The sequence below is a fragment of the Physeter macrocephalus genome, chromosome 11, assembly GCF_002837175.3.
Source record: "Physeter macrocephalus isolate SW-GA chromosome 11, ASM283717v5, whole genome shotgun sequence".
Taxonomy (NCBI): Eukaryota; Metazoa; Chordata; class Mammalia; order Artiodactyla; family Physeteridae; genus Physeter; species Physeter macrocephalus.
Genome location: NC_041224.1, coordinates 154,025,522 through 154,050,134, shown reverse-complemented (window position 1 = coordinate 154,050,134; position 24,613 = coordinate 154,025,522). Strand labels below are relative to the sequence as shown.

The 24,613-nt window shown below is 37.5% G+C and overlaps 1 protein-coding gene across 3 annotated transcripts in view; it reads right to left on the bottom strand.

Annotated features, from left to right (window-relative positions):
- DNAL1 (dynein axonemal light chain 1) overlaps positions 1-24,261 on the bottom strand; it is a 41,006-nt gene extending 16,745 nt beyond the window's left edge. Inside the window, exons 1-4 of one of the 3 annotated variants that reach the window (XM_028496146.2) lie at positions 24,221-24,261; positions 13,003-13,041; positions 8,587-8,696; positions 5,513-5,568 (exon numbers count right to left, since the gene is read on the bottom strand). In XM_028496146.2, the coding sequence (XP_028351947.1) occupies positions 5,513-5,568; positions 8,587-8,621 (91 nt within the window). In that variant the 5' untranslated portion in view covers positions 8,622-8,696; positions 13,003-13,041; positions 24,221-24,261. Of the gene's footprint in view, positions 1-5,512; positions 5,569-8,586; positions 8,697-13,002; positions 13,042-18,673; positions 18,693-21,712; positions 21,811-24,220 lie in introns of those variants that run through there. The other 2 variants (XM_007109025.4, XM_007109027.3) reach the window with 2 other exon arrangements.
- Between the last annotated feature and the right edge of the window lie 352 nt (positions 24,262-24,613).

Genomic DNA, 24,613 nt, shown 5'->3' with positions numbered 1-24,613 from the left:
TATAATAAAGCTTTAATACATTTATATAGGGACTTCTCTGATGGCGCAGTGGTTAAGAATCCGCCAGCCAATGCAAGGGACACGGGTTCAAGCCCTGGTCCAGGAAGATCCCACATGCCACAAAGCAACTAAGCCCACGTGCCAGAACTACTGAGCCTGCACTCTAGAGACCTTGAGCCACAACTACTGAGCCCGCTTGCCACAACTACTGAAGTCTTGTGCCTAGAGTTCATGCTCCACAGCAAGAGAAGCCACCGCAATGAGAAGCCCACACATCGCAATGAAAAGTAGCCCCCGCTTGCTGCAACTAGAGAAAGCCCGTGTGCAGAAACGAAGACACAATGTAGCCAAAAATTTAAGAAATTATAATAATTTTTTAAATTAAAAAATACATTTATATAATAAATATCCTTATATAATAGAAAAGGCTGTATTAATAAAAAATGGTAATCAAGTAAGAAATAACATAGACATATCACTAAGGTAAGCACTACAACTACAATTGCACATCATGCCAATGTTAAATTTTAAATGGTTAGCTATTTGAAATGCATGGTTTTAATATTACAAGGATAAAGTAAGAGTAAAGAAGATTTGAACTTTAAATTTGGGAGCATATATATTTCAAATCTCTTATAATATGAGGACTTACACTAGAAAATAGAAAACATATTCATGTTTGGTCCACCTTGCTCCACAAAGGATTAGAAGTGAAATCAAATGAATCAGTATTTTTAAAAACTTTTGCTTTCATTTTTTAAAATAATTAAATTGTGATTGGTTAAAAAATATCTATTTGTATTTTTTAAAAGAATGTTTCTATTTTTATATCTATAGGCTATTTCTGGAAGAGAAAAGTAGAAACAGTGGCTGGTTTGGGGGAGGAACTGAGAGTCAGTCTATGGTCAGAGGAAGATATTTTTATTTATATTTATTTATTTATTAAATATTTATTTATCTATTTATTTATTTTGGCTGCAACGGGTCTTAGTTGCGGCATGCGGGATCTTCATTGCAGCATGAGGGATCTTTAGTTGAGGCATGTGGGCTTCTTAGTTGTGGCATACGGACTCTTAGTTGCTGCATGCAAACTCTTTAATTGCAGCATGCATGCGGGATCTAGTTCCCTGACCAGGGATCAAACCCAGGCCCCCTGTATTGGGAGCGTGGAGTCTTACCCACTGGACCACCAGGGAAGTCCCTGGAGGAAGATATTTTTAACTGTACCCTCTTCTGAACTATTTACATAAAACCATGTACATACATTATTTTTCAAAATTAAAATAAAAGATTTCTAGTAAAACACAGGAAACCTCACTTCTGTCCTAAAAAACTACTGTGATTACTTATGCATAAGTTATACATTTAATTTTCACAACTTAAACTTTTATAACTATGCTTTCCAGTATGGTAGTTACTAACTGCATGTGGCTATTTAATTTAAATAAAATTAAATACGATAAAAAATTCAGTTTCTCCGTCACATTAATCACATTTCAAGAGCTTAATAGCTACATACGGCTAGTGGCAACTGTATTGATACAGTGCAGATAATTCTGTTGGATGGTACTGTTCTATAACATCCATAAATCAATGGTTAAGAGCACAAATCCATAACTGAGTTCCAATCCTAACTCTCTAGGGAAGTAACCAAACCTCTTTGAATCTCAGTTTTCTCATATGTAAAATGAGGACGTATAGGATCTACCTTATAAGAGTATAAGGATTAAATGAGATAATTGTCTAAAATATTCAGCACAAGGCCTAATCCATGGTAAGTACAAATAAATGATGTATGTATGTGTGTATCAGGCATATATAGTGAGAGAGGAGTCAAGAAATTACCAAGGAGTTTGGCCTGAGCAACTAGAAGAATGCAGTTGTCACTATCTGAGACAGACACACAAGAAGTTGGGTTAACTAGGGCTGGGGAAGGACATCAGGACTCAGTATTGGACATGTGAAGTATGAGATGTCCAGTAGACATCCAATGGAAATGTCGGGCAACTGAATGTGTGAATCTGGAGTTCAGAGGAGATGTATGGACTACAGATATAAATTTCGGAGCCACCAGCATGTAGATGGTAAAGCCATGATCTGGATGAGATAATCTAGGGAGTAGGTGAAGACAGAAAAAAGAAGAGATCCAAGAACTGAGTCCCCACATACTCCAACATTTAAAATTTGAGGACATGAGACTGGGAAGAAGTAGCCAAAAAGGCAGGAGAAAATCAGAAGGGTACAGTGTCCTAGAAATCCAATATTGAAATTGCTTCAAAGAGAAAAGAAATCATCCATGTCAAAATACACTTAGGTTAACTAAGATAAGAACTGATCTCAGAAATTAGAGATAACAGATATATACAACTCTTTTAAACATAGTATCTAACTTAAATATATACAACTCCTTTTTTAAAAAATGCACATGAAAATGGCAATGAAAGGCTAAAGAGATCTTACTTATTGCTGTACGGGGAAGTAAATTATGATATCAAACTTAATAGATTAACTCTTCTAACATTACAGAATTATGTATTTTCCATATTTTATATGCTGCATAAGTAGAGAGCACCACTAGAAGGAAAACACTGTTTTTTTCTTCTTAGGTCCTGACGAAATCAAAACAATATCTTAAAGTTTTATGTTTATTTATTTAGTAAACTGAAGGAGTATACTTTTTTACCAAGAAACTTTACTTTCTAATCTTTAATATGAGAGTATTAGTATTCACATTGTACAGCTTTTTAGTCACAGTTTTGAACATAGTCATGTCATACAGTTTTCTAGTCACAGTTTTGAAACAATATATATTGCTGTTAGGGTTATTCTGCCTTATAACCTCGCTGTTAAATAGGAATACCTACTTATTTCAGATCCTCTTATCACAGCATAGTAGGTAAGACTATAGTGCTCATGAAAGGAAAGGGGTGGGAGGCAAGCTAGCATCATATATTCAATCTTTTGCATGAATCAGTTGGCTTCATAGTCACAGACAAAGTGTATTCTCTCCATAGACTGCAGAAATACCATTTGTTATAAGCAGAACTAAAGTGAGATGCATCAAATATAGCAAATACGTGGTACAAATGCCTATTCTCTCTCATTCCATGCCTACATCAGACATCAATAATTGATCAAGGTACTCTTTTCCACTGAATTTTTGGAACTCTTCTTCATATGACTTTCCTGCGAGTCACTACCAATTGACCAAAAAGAATATGAGTTCAAACGCATTACCAGCCTTATATAGGTTTTTCATATTTTCATTTTCATATTGTCACAGTCATGGTTTTTTTTTTTTTTTTTTTTTTGTGGTCACAGTCATGTTTTTATGAAAGAAAAACATGTTATCCATACTGACAAATAATATGTTATCAATTTAGTCTCCTTTAAGCAAGTTATTTCAAATACAGACAAAGAATAGGGAATAAAATGAAACATAAATTGTTTAATGAGTCAGTGAAAAATGGAATAGACTGAATCATCTTATATACAACTCTAATAGTAAACACTTCCTCTCCAGCACTATATAAATACTGAGTGCAACTTTGAGTACAGTACTGGGGGGGGCGATGGAGATTTGGAATAGAAGATAGAAAGATTAATAAGATGTGATGTTTGCCCTCAAGGAGCTCATTATCTGAAGAGACAGAACATATTCCTCACTAACTATAATAACAGCTAATATTTCTTGAGCATTTATATGCATTAGGCACTATTCTAAGAACTTTATACACACTACTCATTTAATCTTTACAATAACTATATGAAGTAATTATTATTATAATCTAAGGTAGACTGTTATAAATGTTCCCAAGGAAGAGTAATTATTATGATGATGTAGATTAAAGAAGTCTTTAGGGGTCTCCCTCTAAATGACATTTAAACTTGGCATTCTTAATCTTAATTTTGTTTCTTGTAGGGTTTTCCTGCTAGAGGAAGGGGCTGTTCTCAATGAAAAGCACTGCATTAACAAGTGCACAAAGTCATAAAAAAAAGAATTATATGTTTGGGTGTGAAGAGGATGTCACAAGCTTTTAGATGACCTTGAATGCAACCTTAAGGCATTTGGTCTTTACTAGGCAAAGGGGAGGCATTAAAGATCTCTGATCTGGAGGAATGATAATGAGAACAATATTTTTAAAAAGAAAACTCTGGTGTCAGTGCTGAAGGTCAATGGAAGAACAGAAAGATAGGAGACAAGGAGATCAATTGGGAGGCTATAACAGAAGTTGCAAGGCAGTGTTTTTTCAAACTGTGGGTCATGTGAAATCAACTTAGTGGGTTGTGACAAGCATTTAAAAAACAATGAAATCATGCTAAAAAAATTTATACTGGAACCTATGCTATAAGGGTAAATATTGTTTTACAAATTTTAATCCAGTTCATATGCATATGCTATATTTGATATGTGTATTCATATGAATATATATATACTGAGTCGTTGATTCAAAGGTATTTCTTACTGTGGGAAGTGGTAAAAAACATTTGAAAAATATGACCTAAGGGGGAGATGATGAGGGTCTAAATTAAAGCTGTAGCTCCTGGAAATGGAAAAGAAACAAATTATTTGAGAGCTCTTTCAAAGAATAGAGTTAATAGGACTTACTGATGAACTTGCATGTAGGGCTTGAGGGAAGTAAAGGGAAATATGATAGGCTAAATAATGGCTCACCAAAAGATACCTATATCCTAATCCCTGGAACCTGTGAATGTTACTATATATGGGGAAAAAGTACTTTGCAGATATGATTAAGTTAGGGATCTTAAGATGGGGAGAGTATCCTTGATTACCCAGGTGTTCTCTAAATGCAATCACATGTATCCTCATAAGAGGGTGACAGAGAAAGATATGACAGAGACAAAAGAGGAGAAGGCAATATGACAACAGATGCAGATATTGGAGTGACACAGTCACAAGCCAAGGAATCTGGCAGCCATCAGAATCTAGAAAAGGTAAGGAAAAGATTCTTCCCTGAAGCCTCTAGAGAAAGGTGTGGCCCTCTTGATTTTGGCCCAGTGAAACTGATTTCAGACTTCTGGCCTCTAGAACAGTGAGGGAATACATTTCTGCAGTTTTAAGCCACCAAGTTTCTGCAGCCACAGGCAACTAGCACAAGGAGCCTTGGCAACTGGGAAGGTGTCGATGTCATTAACAAAGACAAGCAGCACAGGAAAAACAGGGATGGTGAAGAATAAAATTTTAAATATAATAATATGAAACACAAGATAAATCTGAACAAAAAAATATTTAAAAACTGATTTTCTATTTAAGATTTCAATTCTAACACTACAAAAACTTTATAATGTCTTTAAACTGTTCAGGTTTCATGTTATCTCTACTTTTCTTTGGATAATTAAATAAGACACATGGTTTATATATTCTTTCTGACATCTGACAATTACTGTGGTTAAAACAGGTGCCAGCTTCTAGGATTATGTAGTGCCCCTGGAATGTTTATTCCAAATAACTATAAAATCCAAGAACCATCTGTTACTGTGGATCACTTACTTAAGCCATTCAGGTTTGCAATTTTTTCAATGCAGTTTGTAGACAGTGAAAGCTTCCTAAAAAAAAAAAAAAAAAAAGAACACTTGAATTAATAAGAAAAAAATGTTAATGGTATATCAGAAATTATTCCTCAAGTGTCCACAGAAGATGATATTTAAGTCACATTTCCTTTTACACTGAATCCTTTTTTCCCTCTCAGACATGACATGTATTTCTTCATTTTGAAATCTTCATACTTTTTCCCTGATTACAAAAGTTAATATACACTATTGTATAAAATCAAAAAAACCTTTTTGAGGGTAATTTGGTGTTATCTATTAAATTTTTAAAAGCATGTATTCTTTGACCCAGTAATTCATTTCTAGGAATACGTCCTATTGAAATACTAATACAAATGCCAAAAAATATATAAATTAGATTATTTACTGTATTATTGTAATAGCAAAAAAGTGGGAAAAAATTTATAAATACCCATTAGCTGAGGAATACAGATAATGAAATACTATCTGCCACTAAAGCAAACAAGATTGGGCTATACATACCAACTTGGGAAAATGTCCATGATATGTGTATAATAAAAAGTTATGTAATCCTAACCACCCCACACATTCCCCCAGAGATAATGACTTTTAATAGTTCGTATATATTTTTCTAGATTTTTTTCCTATACATACTTTAATTGTATAAAAACAAATTTTTTAAGGGAGAATAATTACACATTATTAATCTTCCTTTCTTGACAAAAATGTTTAATATCTTAGTAAATTTCATGCAAAGAATATAATAAAAGCTAATTTTATTGAACACTTAATGTGTGCCTAGTATTCTTCTAAGTATTTTACATGTATTAACTATTTTAACCATCAGAACAATCCTATGAAATAAGTATTATTATCCAAAGCACAAAGATGTTAAGCAATTTGCCTGATATTATACAACCAGAAAGTAGCACAGGCAAATTTAAGATGCAAAAAAACTGCCTCTAGAACATATGATCTTATCCTTCTGATTTGACCTGAAGAGGAATTCTTCTTTTTTTTTTTTTTGCTTGAAACACTAAAAGCAATTACTGTACACTGTAAATTACTGGTCAAATCTGTGTATTTTCTAGTCATTCTCCATTCTTAAGAACAACCAGTTAAAGTGAAAAATGGACTGGAAAATCTGGGACTACGGTTGAGGAATGATTCTTTAACTGTTGTTTAGGCAACCTGCTCAAAGAGTGTCAGCAAAAATATGAACAGGGTGACTCTTTCTAAGCAGTTTCCAAAGTACTTTGGTATGGGGTACAGAACCTTCTCAAATGCTTGCCTTTGAAATGGCTTTATGATAAAAAGATATTTGACCACTTTGAAATAATGCTCTTTGAAATCATGATTTTTGAAGCCAAAAACACATCTAAGGTGGGTTTTTATGTAATACATTGTGTTATCATCACAAAGGACAAGTTGCATACAATAACTAAATACGTTTGCTTTTTCCTTTAATTCCAAAGACAGATATTAGTCTAATGCATGAGTTCAAAAATATGCATCTAAGAGTCATTCAGATTGCTTATTATAAATACAGATACCTAGTTTCATCAGTAGATTCTGTTTCTATAAATTTGGAGTGGGGCTTATCTACTGCACAAGGAGATTCTTATATAGGTAATCAGGGGACCACAGTTAGAAAAACACAGGATGAAGAAATCAGAAAGAACCCCAAGTGATTCTGTAACATTCTACACCCCTGACAAGACACTGCAGCCTGAGAGCACGGTTACAAGGTGTCATGGTATAATTGCCTCAAATTTGCCACAGAACCCTGCTAAAAAGTGTGTATTTAGAAAATAAGTTAGAAGGAATAAATATAGATCTGATACTTAAAGTCTTGGATAAATAGGATTACAAATAAATGTAACATGATCCCAATCAGGAAAAAAAAATTAGAAGGCTCTATATCAAAATGCTGAGACTTCCCTGGCAGTCCAATGATTAAGACTCTGCGCTTCCATTGCAGGGGGCAGGGGTGAGATCCCTGATCCCTGGTCAGGGAACTAAGATCCCACATGCCCTGCGGTGTGGCCAAAAAGTTAAAAAAATAATAAAATAAAATAAAAAACAAAATGCTAATACTGGTTCTCAAAAGGTGTGCTATTTTGGTTGATATTATTTCCCTTTCTTTGTGCTTTTAATATTTTCTAGGTTTTTAAAAAAAATTATTTTGTGTCCCTCATGACTTTTAAAGAGGGCTCTTTTTCTTTTTTTAAATTTATTAAATTTATTTATTTTTGGCTGCTTTGGGTCTTCGTTGCTGTGTGCGGACTTTCTCTAGTTGTGGTGAGCGGGGGCTACTCTTCGTTGCGGTGTGCGGGCTTCTCATTGCAGTGGCTTCTCTTGTTGCGGAGCATAGGCTCTAGGCACACGGGCTTCAGGAGTTGTGGCACGTGGGCTCAGTAGTTGTGGCTCGTGGGCTCTAGAGCGCAGGCTCAGTAGTTGTGGCGCACGGGCTTAGTTGCTCCGCGGCATGTGGGATCTTCCCAGACCAGGGATCAAATCCGTGTCCCCTGCATTGGCAGGCAGATTCTTAACCACTGCGCCACCAGGGAAGCCCTTCTAGGTGCTTTACAATGTATTTTCATAGTTTGAAAAGTATTTTTTAAAGCAGTATCTCTATGCCTCTGAGTAAGCATAGTATTGACTTTGGTGGATAATCTTACAAGAGAAAGTACTAGATTTTATGACAGAGAAATAGTTAATTGTGTTATTTAGCTTCTCCTAAGAGACAAGGAAATTTCTATTCTCCAGGAATATTGTAAAAATTGTACTGTAAAAAAATACAGTACAGGATTATTCAGGATTACTCTATTAATAATCCTAGAAACCAATAATCTTTTATGTTTGGCTTTGCCAAAGTGAGAATCAGAAAAAGAAAGAAAGAAGGGAGGGAGGGAGGGAGGAAAGAAGGAAGGAAGGAAGGAAGGGAAATGAAGATCAAGAAAATAAATATATTTTTTTAGTTTGTGCATTTAGAAAAGGAAGTGAAACTTAACAGCAATACTAGAAAGGACGAAAAAAGACAAGAGAACTTACTCGCAATTAAAAAGTATGGACAAGGACGCATCCATCTTCTCTATAGGGGGAATCTGGGCATACAGCTTTATCTCTCTGGCTTCGGATGGCTTCTGACTGGTTTTCTCTTCCTATGTTAAAAATTAATTTGGAAGAAAATAATCCAAATGTGGAACTAAAAAAGGCCAAAATTTCTCAAGCCTTTTCAATATTTATTTCAAAACAATAATTAAAATTCAATAATTCTGTACATTCTTGACAGTTCACTTATTGACAACATTTACTTACTGAACCTGATAACTAGCCTTATACATGGCTGATTCAGATAATTCACTGTTAGGTCTCAACCAAATGGAAAAGAGGAGGAAAGAAAATAGCTTTTATTTCCTTAACTTAAAAAATCCTTTTAGAGCCTATCAATTAATAAACAAAAGTAAAACATAACAACAAAAACATTTTCCTGGGAAGAATTCCTTGTCCCTAAATAAACTTTTCCTAAGTATCAGATTCAGACCTATAAGATCAACTCTTTCTGTCATCTTTCTGTTCCTATATACAATTTAGTCAGAGCTAGAACCACCAAATACCAAGAATTTGGGAAGATTTTCTCTTTATGACAAAGCTGAGGTCAAATTTATTTGCTCTACAATAATTTACTACTAAATTCTACCTTAGAGTTTAATTTTAGTACTAAGTACGCAGTTTAAATTCTAATTACCAGGATATGCTGCCTAATAATAGTTTCTAAGTACCTCAATACTTAGAGTTAGCTCTATCTCTCCAACAAAACAAGAAGATCCTACAGCTCAGGGACCATTTTCTTGCTTTCCTATATTTTCTATACTGATATTAGACACAAAAGAAGCTTGTTTTTAAAAAAATCAAATCATAACACATCAATAACAGAAAATATATAATCAGTTGAAAGAGATCTAATACACATTCACTCAGTATTTTTTTTGTGCCATACATTTATTGGTTAGGAGATGGGAGACTGACACCAAGTAGATCCTTAATAAATGTTGGGTTAATGAGTGCAAGAATGAGCATGATGTCTTCAAATAATCTTAAAGTCAAAGATTTATGGCCATAATGTAATCTAGAAATAGAACCTACAAACCAAACCAAAAAACCAACCACTTGTTATTATAAATAAATAAAATAAAATCCTAAAATCTGATTGAAGGAAATCAAATCTAATACTAAGCCTACTCCACACTTTTTTATTAAACAAAACAGATCTTTCACGAACTAAGCAGAAAAATTTTTTTAAAATGTAATTAGAGTACAAAGAAGTTTATAAGCACTAAAACAAAAATTCAAATATTTCATTATCCTACCCATTTTGTCTATTTTCCCTAGACACCAAGTTTCTTGAAAGACTTTATTTAAAACCCAGCTACAAAAGCAAAAGCCCACTATATGCTTTTTAAAAATGTATTTTGTGGGCTTCCCTGGTGGTGCAGTGGTTGAGAATCTGCCTGCTAATGCAGGGGACACAGGTTCGAGCCCTGGTCTGGGAGGATCCCACATACCGCAGGGCAACTAGGCCCGTGAGCCACAACTACTGAGCCTGCGCGTCTGGAGCCTGTGCTCCGCAACGAGAGAGGCCGCAATAGTGAGAGGCCCGCGCACCTCGATGAAGAGTGGTCTCCACTTGCCACAACTAGAGAAAGCCCTCGCACAGAAACGAAGACCCAACACAGCAAAAAAAATAATAAAATAAAAATTAATAAACTCCTACCCCCAACATCTAAAAAAAAATGTATTTTGTGTATGTATTGTGTATTTTTTCCAGATATAATGATATATAGCACTGAATAAGTTTAATATATACAGCAGAACAATTTGACTTACAAAATCATGAAATGATTACCACAATAAGTTTAGTGAACATCCATCATCTCATACAGATACAAAATAAAAGAAAAAGAAAAATATTTTTCCTTGTGATGAGAACTCCGGATTTACTCTCTTAACTTTTATATATAACATACAGCAGTGTTAATTATATTAATCATGTTGTACATTACATCCCTAATACTTATTTACCTTGTAACTGGAAGCTTGTACCTACTGACCATCTTCATCCAATTCCCTCTACCCCTACTCCTTGGCTCTGGTTACCACAAATCTGATGCCTTTTTCTATGAATTTGTTTGTTGAAATATAATTGACCTACAATACTATGTTAATTCCCAGTGTACAACACAGTGATTCAATATTTCTATACATTACAAAATGATCACTATTTTTTACAGATTTATTGAGATATAACTGACATATAACATTGTTTATGTTTAAGGTATACCATGTGATGCTTTGATACATGTATACATTGCAAAATGATTACCAGAAAAAGGTTAGTTAACACATCCAGCACCTCATATAATTATTTTTTTGTGTGCTGAGAACATTTATGATCTACTCTCCAGACTTCCCTGGTGGCGCAGTGGTTAAAAATCTGCCTGTCAATGCAGGGGACATGGGTCCGAGTCCTGGTCTGGGAATATCCCACATGCCGCGGAGCAACTAAGCCCGTGCGCCACAACTACTTAGCCTGTGCTCTAGAGCCCACAAGCCACAACTACTGAGCCCACATGCCACAACTACTGAAGCCCACGTGGCTAGAGCCCGTGCTCCACAGCAAGAGAAGCCACGACAATGAGAAACCCGCGCACCACAATGAAGAGTAGCCCCCGCTGGCTGCAACTAGAGAAAGCTGGCGTGCAGCAACAAAGACCCTACTCAGCCAAAAATAAATAAATAAATAAATATATTTTTTTTAAAAATCTATTCTCTTAGCAACTTTCAAGTACATAATACAGTATTATTAAATATGCTGTACATTAGATCCCCAGAACTTATTGATCTTATAACTGGAAGTTTATACCCTTTGACCAACTTCTCCCCATTTCCTCCACTCAACTCTGGCCATCACCATTCTAATCTGTTTCTATGAGTTCGGCTTTTTTAGATTCCACATATAAGTGAGATCATACAGTATTTGTCTTTAGCTACCTGACTTATGTCATTTAGCATAACGCACTCAAGGTCCTTCCATGTTGTCGCAAATGGCAGGATTTCCTTCTTTTTATGGCTGAATAATATTCCATTGTATACAAATATACATTTTCTTCATCCATTCATCCATTGATGGGCATTTAGGTTGTTTTCATGTCTTGGCTATTGTGAATAATGCTGCAATGAACATGGGGATACAGGTATCTCTTCGAGATAGTAATTTCATTTCCTTCAGATATATATGCAGAAGTGGGACTGCTGGATCACATGGTAGATCTACTTTTAATTTTTGAGGACCCTCCATAGTATTTACCATAGCACAGTACCAATTTACATTTACATCCCCACCAAAGTGCAAAAGAGTTTCTTTTCTCCACATCCTCACCAACACTTTTCTCTCGTATTCTCGATGATAGCCATTTTAACAGGTGTGAGGTGATATCTCACTGCAGTTTTGATTTGCATTTCCCTGATGATCAGTGATGTTAAGCATCATTTTAGTATTTTTATTCAATGTTTTTTCAGTTGTCTATGCATGATTTTCGTTTGTCCACATTGACTGTCCCTGTTCTAACCTCCAAGAGGCTAAAACAATCATTTGTCTAAAACCTAGATAATCCACAACACATATCAATATCACCTGAAAATGACATGTAGTTTAATGATGATAAAGTTGAAAAAGAAAATGTACTGTAACAGAGATTCCAGCCATTACAGTAACAGATGAATCAGCTTTTCCATATTTAAATTTTCCAATGGTCAGATTTTTTTTTTTTTTTTTTTTTTTTTTTTTTGCGTTACGCGGGCCTCTCATTGTTGCGGCTTCTCCCATTGCGGAGCACAGGCTCCGGATGCGCAGGCTCAGCGGCCATGGCTCACGGGCCTATCCGCTCCGCGGCATGTCGGATCTTCCCAGACCGGGGCACGAACCCGTGTCCCCTGCATCGGCAGGCGGACTCTCAACCACTGCGCCACCAGGGAAGCCCTGGTCAGATTTTTTTAATTGCATTTTTTACCGAGACACTTGAAAATTCATGTGCAGTTATAAAATATAATACAGAGAGATCCCTTATACACTTTGCCCAGTTTCCCCCAATGGTAACATTTTTCAAAACTATAGTATAATATCACAACCAGGATATTGATATTGATGCAATCCACTGATTTTAATCAGATTTTCCCAATTTTATTTGTACTCATTTGTACATACGAGTGTGAATGTGTTTGCATGTGTGTATTAAGTTCTATACAATTTTATCACCTGTGTAGGCTCATGTATCCACTAACACCATCAAGATAGCTAAACAGTTCCAATACCACAAAGATCCCTTGTATTGAATGGTCATATTTAAATAATTATCCAAAAATTCTCCTTATATGGTTTCTAGAAGAAGTAAAAACTCATAAACTCACCCATCTGGCTAGGGCTTCTTTGATTGTTGTTGCTTTTGCCTTAAAAAGAGAAGAAAAAACAAATTTGTCTTTATTGGTGTGATTTGTTGACTCAATTTTCATGCAATAATTATTAGCCCTGGCATCTACCATTGAAAAGATTAACTTCTTTTTTTGAGACTTTATATGCAAAGAGAGTGTTTTAATTTCCTGAAATCAGAAATACTCATTTAAATACCTCTCAGAGAAATTAAGGAAATCATGATGTAATGTCAGATACTTCACTCCCACTTGGTTTACAAAAAACATATAGCTTTCAACACTGATATTAAAATATATCTTATTTCATTGATTCTAAGATTTATATCTTCTTTTATATTTTAATATCTTTGAAATTTGGATACATCTTACAACCAGGAACAATTTATAATTGCTGCAGCCAGGTAGCACTGATGAAGTTTTAGAAAAATGTTAACCGTCTTGGACTTCCTTAGTAGTGCAGTGGTTAAGAATCTGCCTGCCAATGCAAGGGACACGGGTTTGAGCCCTGGTCCGGGAAGATCCCACATGCCGCGGAGCAACTAAGCCCGTGTGCCACAACTACTGAGCCTGCGCTCTAAAACCCGTGAGCCACAACTACTGAAGCCCATGAGCCACAACTACTGAAGCCCACGCACCTAGAGCCTGTGCTCCACAACAAGGGAAGCCACTGCAATGAGAAGCCCGCGTACCTCAATAAAGAGTAGCCCCTGCTGGTCGCAACTAGAGAAAGCCCACACACAGCAACGAAGACCCAACGCAGCCAAAAACAAATAAATAAAATTTAAAAAATTAACCTTCTTATTTAATATACATACTATATGCATTTTTATGTTTATCAAAGGATAACATATGATAAAAATCTATATGCCTAAATACATTTAAAATAACTCTGTCAATAAGTACAAAATAAAAATTCTAAGTGATAGGAAATTATGCCATAGTTTAATTCTAACTTTTTATTTTTCTTTCTTAGTAGAACAAAAAATAATGTCGCACCTTATAATCAATAGTATCTTAGATTCAATTTATATGATATTAAAAATTTTAAAGGTAAGAAAAGGAAGACATTCTTTGAATCATTGCTGGAGCTTATTAAAAAAAAAAGAGAGAGCCCTAAACAATCACAAAAGGAATTATGTCTATGAAATAAAGATACACTAACAAATAACACTTGAGTTAAAAATAAAATTATAAATTTAAGTAAAATAATAAAATTAAAGACAAAGAATGTCAATATTTGAGGAATATAGCACTTAAAAGGAAACTTATGCTTCAAATACATTAATTTAAAAATAAGAGAGGGACTTCCCTGGTGGCGCAGTGGTTAAGAATCCACGTGCCAATACAAGGGACACGAGTTTGAGCCCTGGTCCAGGAAGATCCCACATGCTGGGGAGCAACTAAGCCCGTGCTCCACAACTACTGAGCCTGCGATCTAGAGCCCGCGAGCCACAACTACTGAAGCCCGCGCGCCTAGAGCCCATGCTCCGCAACAAGAGAAGCCACTGCAATAAGAAGCCTGTGCACCACAACAAAGAGTAGCCCCCACTCGCCGCAACTAGAGAAAGCCTGCACACAGCAACGAAGACCCAATGCAGCCAAAAATAAATAAATAAAATTTAAAAAAAAAGAACAGGGAACTATATTCAATATCCTGTGATAAACCATAATGTAAAAGAATATGAAAAAGAATGTATATATATATATATATATATATACACACACATATATATAACTAATCACTTTGCTGTATGGCAGAAGTTAACAACATTGTAAATCAACTATACTTGAATAAAATAAATTTTAAAAATATAAGAGAGAACAAGAGATAGAAAACAAATAAGTTAAGCATTCAAGATGTTTGAAAAAGTGCATCACGAAGGCAGAAGGAGATACAAAGGAAAAAAATCAATGAAAAACAGAATGAGAGGAAAAAAGCGGGTTCTGAAGTCTCTGGCAAGCTCAACTGAGCTAAAAAGAGAGATATACAAATTTAAAATATAGAATAAATAAGGGGAAATAACACAGATATCACAGAGATTTTATTTATTTATTTATTTATTTTTTACTGCATTGGGTCTTCATTGCTGCACGTGGGCTTTCTCTAGTTGTAGCGAGCGGTGGCTACACATCATTGCAGTGTGCGGGCTTCTATCGCAGTGGCTTCTCTTGTTGTGGCGCACGGGCTCTAGGCATGCAGGCTTCAGTAGTTGTGGCATGTGGGCTCAGTAGTTGTGGCTCGCGGGCTCTAGAGCGCAGGCTCAGTAGTTGTGGCGCACAGGCTTAGTTGCTTTGCAGCATGTGGGATCTTCTCAGACCAGGGCTCAAACCTGGGTCCCCTGCATTGGCAGGCAGATTCTTAACCCTTGTGCCACCAAGGAAGTCCCATCACAGAGATTTTAAAAATAAAATATTATAAGCAAATATATGGTCATAAGTTTGAAAACGTAGGCAAAGTATGCATTTCTAGAAAAAACAAAAGTGCCAAAACTCCCAAGAAGAATCATAAAATTTGAATAGACTAATTACTATTTAAAACATTAAAAAGATAATGAGAGATTTACCCTCACCCTCCTCCCCTAAAACCCCAAGCCTATATAAATTACAAGTTCTACCAAGCTTTCAGGGAACAGATATTCCTTGTTATACAAGTTGTTTCAGAAATCAGAAAAAAGAGGGAAAGTTTCCAACTTATTTTATGAGGTCAGAATAACCTTGATGCCATAACCAGATAAGGAGCCCTCTTTACTTTTCAAAACAGATTTGAAAATCCTAGATACAACATTAGACCTCCAAAGCCAATGGTATATAACGATCATGATCAAAAATGGCTTATGCCAGGATCACAAGGATTGTTTAACAACAGAAAAGTCTATAAATATAAATCATTTAGTAATGGATTAAAGGGGGAAAATCACATTTATTTCAGTAAGTGCAGAAAGAGCAGTTGATAAAGTTCTACAGATGATATTAAAAGCTCTCAACTAAGGGTTAAAGTGAAATTTCTTATTTGATAAAAGCTACACATCAAAAAGCTTCAACAGGGCTTCCCTGGTGGCGCAGTGGTTGAGAATCCGCCTGCCAATGCAGGGGACACGGGTTCGTGCCCCAGTCCGGGAAGATCCCACACACCGTGGAGCAGCTGGACCCGTGAGCCATGGCCACTGAGCCTGTGCTCCGCAACGGGAGAGGCCACAACAGTGAGAGGCCCGCGTACCACAAAAAAAAAAAAAAAAAAAAAAAAGCTTCAACAAACACCACACTTAAGGGAGCAATTCATTCATTTCAGCAAATATTTATTGATTACCTCCTATGTACCAAACATTCTTTCACTTGCTGAGGATATATCAGTGAACAAAACAAAGATCCCTTCCTTCATGGAATTTACATCTATTGGCAGGAGACAGATGGTAAATAATATAATAAATCATATAGTATATTAGAAGGTGACAATTACTAAGGAAAAAGAAAAAATTGAGCTTGGTAGAGTATCAGGATGTGTGTATATGTGTATGGAGGATTTATTTTAAAAAATGTGGTCAACGTGGGCCAAACTGGGACTGTAACATGAAAAGCATTCTCAAACTCCTAGAAGAGAACATAGGCAAAGCATTCTCTGACATGAATTGTAGCAATGTTTTCTTAGGTCAGTCTCCCAAGGCAATAGAAATGAAAGCAAAAATAAACAACAGGGACCTAATCAAACTTAAAAGCTTTGCACAGCAAAGGAAACCATAAATAAAATGAAAAGACAACCTATGGACTGGGAGAAAATATTTGTAAATGATGTGACTGACAAGGGCTAATTTCCAAAATATACAAATAGCTCATACAACTCAGTAACAAACAAAACAAAACAAAACAAACAAACAAAAAAACCCAAACAACACAATCAAAAAATGGGCAGAAGACCTAAACAGACATTTCTCCAAAGAAGACATGCAGATGGCCTATAGACACATGAAAGATGCTCAACATCACTAATTATTAGAAAAATGCAAATCAAAACTACAATGAGGTATCACCTCACACTGGTCAGAACGGCCATCACTAAAAAGTCTACATTGGGACTTCCCTGGCGGTCCAGGGGTTCAGACTCCACACTCCCAGTGCAAGAGGCACAGGTTCGATCCCTGGTCAGGGAAGATCCCGCATGCCAAGTGTGGCAACCAAAAAAGAAAAAAAAGTCTACACTGATTCACTTTGCTGTACACCTAAAACTAATACAACATTGTAAATCAACTATACTCCAATAAAAAAATTTTTTTAAGTCTATGAATAATAAATCCTGGAGAGGGTGTGGAGAAAAGAGAACCCTCCTACACTGTTGGTGAGAATGTAAATTGGTGCAGCCAGTATGGAAAACAGTATGGAAGTTCCTTAAAAAACTAAAAATAGAATTAGCATATGATGCAGGAATCCCACTCCTGGGCATATATCTGGAAAAAAACATAATTTGAAAAGATACATGCACCCCAATGTTCATTGCAGCACTATTTACAATAGCCAAGACATGGAAGCAACCTAAATGCCCAATGACAGATGAATGGATAAAGAAGATGTGGTACCTATACACAATGGAATACTACTCAGCCATAAACAAGAAATACTGCCATTTGCAGCAACATGGATGGACCTAGAGATTATCATACTAAGTGAAGTAAGCCAGAGAGGGAAAGACAAATATCATATGATATCACTTATATGTGGAATCTAAAAAAATGATACAAATGAACTTATTTACAAAACAGAGGCAGACTCACAGACATAGAAAACAAACTTATGGTTACCAAAGGGGAAAGGTGGAAGGAGGAATAAATTAGGAATTTGGGAGTAACATATATATACTACTACATATAAAACAGATAAACAACAAAGACCTACTGTATAGCACAGGGAACTATATTCAATATTTTGTAATAAGCTATAATGGGAAAGAATATGAACAAGAATATAAATATATATATATGACTGACTCACTTTGCTGTACACCTGAAACCAACCCAACATTGTGAATCAATTATACTTCAATAAAAAAATAAATTTTAGGGGCTTCCCTGGTGGCGCAGTGGTTGAGAGTCCGCCTGCCGATGCAGGGGACACGGGTTCGTGCCCCGGTCCGGGAAGATCCCACATGCCACGGAGCAGCTGGGCCCGTGAGCCATGGCCGCTGAGCCTGCGTGTCCGGAGCCTGTGCTCCGCAACAGAAGAGGCCACAACAGTGAGAGGCCTGCGTACGGTTAAAAAAAAAAAGTTTAAAAAATAAATAAATAAATAAATAAATAAATTTTTAAAAATGGATAATTCAAATAGCAAAAAAAAATAGATAAACAACAAGGTCCTACTGTATAGCACAGGGAACTATATTCAATATTTTGTAATAAGCTATAATGGAAAAGAATATGAAAAAGAATATATATATTTAAATATGTATAACTGAATCACTTTGCTATACACCAGAAAACACAACATTGTAAATCAACTATACTTCAATAAAAAAGAAAAAAGTATTCTCTCTAAGATCCCAAACACATCAAGGATGCCTATCTACTATCACTGCTACTGTTTAACATAGTACAAGAGATCTTTATCAATATTACAATAAAAAGAAGTACAAATTGGAATGATTAAAGGAGGAAATAAAACTCACTATGTGCAGATGATCATCTGTGTAGAAAACACAATAGAATAAACTAACAAATACTAGAACAGATAGAGTATAGCAAATGAAGAACTCTGTTGACAAGTTAGAAAAATTAAGAGATGATATTTTCAATGTAAAACCAACAAAGGACTACTATCTAGAATATACAAGGAACTCCTAAAATTCAAAACCAGACAACCAAAAAAGGGAAAAGTTGGTAAAAAATGTAAACAGAAAATTCACAGAAACTGAAAGCCAGATGACTAATAGTGAGGTATTTGAACTCAATGAAAATCAGAGAAATGCAGAGTAAAACAATGGGATACTAAAATACATCCTCAAATTGGCAAAAGTTAGAAAGTTAGTGAGAATGTAGAGAAATAGGAACTCTCATGCATTACTGAAGTAAGTAAGAACTAGTATAGCCATTCTGGAAAGCAATCTGACAGTGCCTAGAGAAATTAAGTACGCATAGACTCTAGGACCCCTCAGTGTCATTCCTGGGTATACTTCCCAGAGAAATCCTTGCATGGGTCCAAAAAAAGACACCTATAAGAACACTTTCAAGTTGGAAGCAATCTAGTTATCTATAAATTGGTTTATAAGGTCACTAGTTCCCCTACAGATAGTGGGAGTCAAAACCTGAAATGCCTAAAGGACCAATAGACATCATTAATGTGTAAAGCTGGCCATGTAAAGAGGATAACCTCTACTTGGTTCTAGAAAACCGTTGGCAGGTGGACTTGGGACAAGAGTTACCCTAATATCACATTTCTCCAAATATGAAAACTCTGTTAATTGAAAGTAACACCCTTATTTTATGTACCACTAAGAAAGAAAAGATGCTGCCAATTATATCACACCATCATATTTCAGTAGTACAAAAATATGAAAAAGATGTGTCCAATAGTGAAATATGGTATTTCTGATTTTTCAGAGAAGCCAGAAATCTGCGTTTTGATGTAAAATATGATCATTTTTAAGACACTGGAAGCTAATTTTTTTAAGTTAAAAAACTATGTGGGGGGGCTTCCCTGGTCGCTCAGTGGTTGAGAATCTGCCTGCCAATGCAGGGGACACGGGTTCGAGCCCTGGTCTGGGAAGATCCCACATGCCGCGGAGCAACTAGGCCCGTGAGCCACAACTACGGAGCCTGCGTGTCTCGAGCCTGTGCTCCACAACAAGAGAGGCCGTGACAGTGAGAGGCCCGCGCACCGCGATGAAGAGTGGCCCCCGCTTGCCACAATTAGAGAAAGCCCTCGCACAGAAATGAAGACCCAACACAGCCAAAAAAAAAAAAAAAGTGTGGGACTGTATTTCTAGAAGGCCCCAGAACTACGAGTTTGCAGCCTCAGCTAGCTTCATCTAATTACTAGTTCTGATTCTCTATTTGAAGATTTTCAATAACTCTCATGGTTCATACTTTCAGAATTATTTAGGGCTAGTTATTTCTTCACCTAAATATAAATTTAGGTTCAAGAATTTTTTACTTTCCTTGGTTTTCAGCTAAGTGCCTGTGGAATAAAGTAAGGAAGGCAGAGGGGAAAACTGCTTTTAAAAGAGTAGGATTTAGGGACTTCCCTGGTGGCACAGTGGTTAAGAATCCGTGCCAATGCAGGGGTCATGGGTTTGAGCCCTGGTCCAGGAAGATCCCACATGCCGCAGAGCAACAAAGCCCATGCGCCACAACTACTGAGCCAGCGAGCCACAACTACTGAAGCCCGCGCGCCTAGAGCCCATGTTCCACAACAAGAGAAGCCACCGCAATGAGAAGCCTACACACCGTAAGGAAGAGAAAGCTCCCGCTCCCCACAACTAGAGAAAAACTATAAAACACCCCATGCGCCACCACTACTGAGCCAGCGAGCCACAACTACTGAAGCCCGCGCGCCTAGAGCCCATGTTCCACAACAAGAGAAGCCACCGCAATGAGAAGCCTACACACCGTAAGGAAGAGAAAGCTCCCGCTCCCCACAACTAGAGAAAAACTATAAAACAAATTTATTAAAAAAAAAAAAAAAGAGTAGCATTTAATCTCGTGGTTGAGGTCAGGCATGATTTCCTCATCATTTCAATTTCCTGGGCTCAATTTCTGCCCACTTATATAGCAATGGAATCACAAAAAGAAGAAAACTAGTTAAACTTATTCTTTATAAATATTTCCATCAGGAAGGACAATCACATATTTGCTAAATAGCTTTGGCTGGGTCTGTAACTAACCAACAACATCCCTTTTTCAACTACTAGTTGGATCTACCAAGTATGTAAGCAAGAGAGTGCTCACTTTACGTAGGAGTTGAGGAGCATCACTAGGTAAAACCATTACTTCATAAAGAGCTTTGATTAGATAGCCCGCCGACAGATTTCAAGTCTAAGATAGCAGTATTTCTCAAAGTGTTGTGGGAGCCCTCCAATTTTAGAATCACTTGAAATGCACATTCCTGAATCCCACCCCCCAATTAAACATTCATAATCTGCACTCCAACTTAGGCCAAAATCATACTCATGCATACTGAAATTTGAGAAACACTACCCTAATATGCTGTGTTAGAGAGGGTTTTATAATGTTACAATGTTACTAATAACTGAACTGACAGTCATTCAGAGGGCAACCTGGGCGTATCACAGGTTACAAAAACTGCAGCAATCAGTGTTACACACATTCCTCTCATAACCAACCCCACCCTCTATCTCGCCGGGGCAGGGGGGGGAGGATTACTTCCATGTAAAAAGATATCCTTATTCACACTCCCCTTCCATCACCTTTCCCACTCTACTCCGCTCTTTGCTTTTTGCCCTCTGCTCTTTGCCCTCCCTTTTCTCTGCCAGAGTCTCTGGCAGAGATTAACCCAACCTCCAATCAGCCCCAGACCACCCGGTGCCAGGGCTTCTCTTTCGCCTCAGGCCTCAGAATCTACCGAGCCAGCATCCGCTACCGGCTCCCTTCCGCTGTTTGAGGACCTCCTTCATCCTCAACCCTTCAGTTACCCTTTTCCACTTCCAATCTTCTCTCAGCTTTGGCTACGAGGCCTGGAGGGTACTCACCATTCCGGCGGTTGCTACTGTCACTGCTCTGGTTGCTAGGGCCCGCCGGGGTCAGTGCGCATGCGCACCTCTTGGACCTCTCCTTGGATCCCTACCCCGGCAGCGGTCTTTTCTCTCCGCCCTCAGTGTGGCGCAAGCAGGGCATTGTGGGACCGTACGGCGTACGCCGGGGTCCTGCCGCTCCGCGGTCGCTAGCTACCCAGGGACTGCAAGCGCGGCAACGGGCGGCGCAGAGGGGTCGAGAGCATAACCTCGCGGAGTGGTTGGGAGATGTCTTTTTCCCTTGTGAAAGTAATTTTAGCTAATCTGGGGTGACGTACGGGCTTAAAGTTTAAAACTTTGAAACCTCCCTGTAACAACTGCCACACCCCATAAAGGAACTTTAAAAATTCCCTTCCTTTGCAGATTGCCCTTCCTGTTCTCTTGACTCCCTGCTGTAATTTACCTAGTTGTCCGACTGAGGATACCCAGAAACGGCTGCATTTCTTCAGTTAGCTTCTCCCAAACCCTTCAGGCAGCCTGAGGCGGCTGAAGCATGAAATGCTGTTTTACATAACCCCCAACTACCAAATTAGCCAAAAACTGTAAAAATGTCCAGAGTAGCTAGGGGTATGGAGAAGTGGGGACGCATACATACACTGCTGTTTGTAATTGATACAGCCTTTCCGCAGGCTGTTGGCAATGTTTTTAAAGCTTTAAAAACGTTTGCACCTCTGTGACCCAGCAGTTCCACTTCTAGGACTTCATCCTGAAGAAATAATCAGGCAAATGCACAGAGATATATGTTCAAAGTTTTAACAGCGATATGAAAACCCAAATGTCAACAACAGAGAATTGGTAATATTAAGGATATTATGAGGGGGTTCCCTGGTGGTGCAGTGGTTCGAGCCCTGGTCTGGGAAGATCCCACATGCCGCAGAGCAACTAAGCCCGCGCGCTACAACTACCGAACCTGAGCTCTAGAGCCCGCGAGCCACAACTACTGAGCCCATGCGCCTAGAGCCCGTGCTCCGCAATGAGAAGCCACCACAATGAGAAGCCCGTGCACCGCAACAGAAAGTAGCCCCCACTCGCTGCAACTAGAGAGAGCCCGCATGCAGCAACCAAGACCCAACGCAGCCAGAAATAAATATACAAATTTATAATAAATAAATATATAAAAGTTACATGCAATTTAAAAAAAAAGGATATTAGGAGGTTTTAATGTTTGTTATGGACTGAATTGTGTCCCCTCAAAATTCATATGTTGAAGCCCTAAGCCCCAGTGTGACTGTATTTGGAGACAGGGCCTTCAAGGAGGTAATTAAGGTTAAATGAGGCCATAAGAGGGGGGCCCTAACCCAATGGGACTGGTGTCCTATAGGAACAGACACCAGGACTGGTGTGCAGAAAGGAAAGGCCATGTGAGGACACAGTGAGAAAGTGGTCATCTGCAAGCCAAGAACAGAGGCCTCACCAAAAACCAACCCTGTCTGCTCCTTGATCTTGGATTTCCAGCCTCCAGAACTGTGAGAAAACAAACTTCTGTTAAGCACCCAGTCTATGGTATTTTATTACTTGCAACCTGAGCCGACTAACACAAGGTTCATTTTGCTTGTCTGTTTTCTGATTGTTCTGTAATGTGCCTGTTTTAAATTTTGAAATAAATAAATTTCACTTTGAAAAAGGTAATTTAATCAATTCCTAAAAATAAGAAAAAGTAAAATTTTACTGAAGAAAAAAATGTATATTCATAACATATCCAACTTTTGTTCTTGTAGGTTTTTTTCGGTTTTTTTTTTCAGATCTCCACAGCTCTGCAAACTAGGATTCTTCTTCACCTGCCACAGTCTCTACCAGTTTTGCTGATGTGACTGTAATGGCCATCTAATCCTTAAACATATCTCATAACCCAGCAGAGTAGTCCTTTTACTCAAAACTATGGACTATACCATAAGGAGTTGGTATTAATAATGAAATATCATTAATGAATCAATTTTATCTTCATGCTTGCTCAGACCATTACTTCTACTACCTTTTTGTCATTGCAGCGGTAAACTTTGAACATAAATATGTTTTATTTAACACCATATAAACTATTTACCACTATATAAACAGAAATCTGCTTGTCTCTGCAAATGGACTCGCAATATCTTGATACATTTCCCATCAAGTACATTTTGAGTTTCAGATACTCAAAGGTTAAAAACAGTCACACAGGGCTTCCCTGGTGGCGCAGTGGTTGCGCGTCCGCCTGCCGATGCAGGAGAACCGGGTTCGCGCCCCGGTCTGGGAAGATCCCACATGCCGCGGAGCGGCTGGGCCCGTGAGCCATGGCCGCTGAGCCTGCGCGTCCGGAGCCTGTGCCCCGCAACGGGAGAAGCCACAGCAGAGGAAGGCCCGCATACCACAAAAAAAAAACAACAAAAAAAAACAGTCACACAAGAAAAAAGAATTATGTAACTGGGATCCTTCCTTTGTTTTTTTAAATCCTGCAAAATGACAAAATAGATTCAGAAAGCTATTCACCAGAGAATGTAGCTTTGGGTCCACTTGCTCTTGTTGCAGGCCTAGGTAAAAGAAAGTTGAGAGAAAGTTTAAAAATCTTATTGAAACCATTTCCCCAAATTCAGAAAATCTCTGGAGAAAAGGGACCCCTCCTCTACTGTTGGTGGGAATGTAAATTGGTGCAGCCACTATGGAGAACAGTATGGAGGTTCCTAAAGAAACCAAAAATAGAGTTACTATATGGTCTTGCAATCCCACTCCTGGGCATATATCTGGAAAAGACAAAAGCTCTAAATCAAAAAGATACATGCACCCCAATGTTCATAGCAGCACTATTTACAATAGCCAAGACATGGAAGCAACGTAAATGTCCATTGCCAGATGAGTGGATAAAGATGTGATACATACATACAA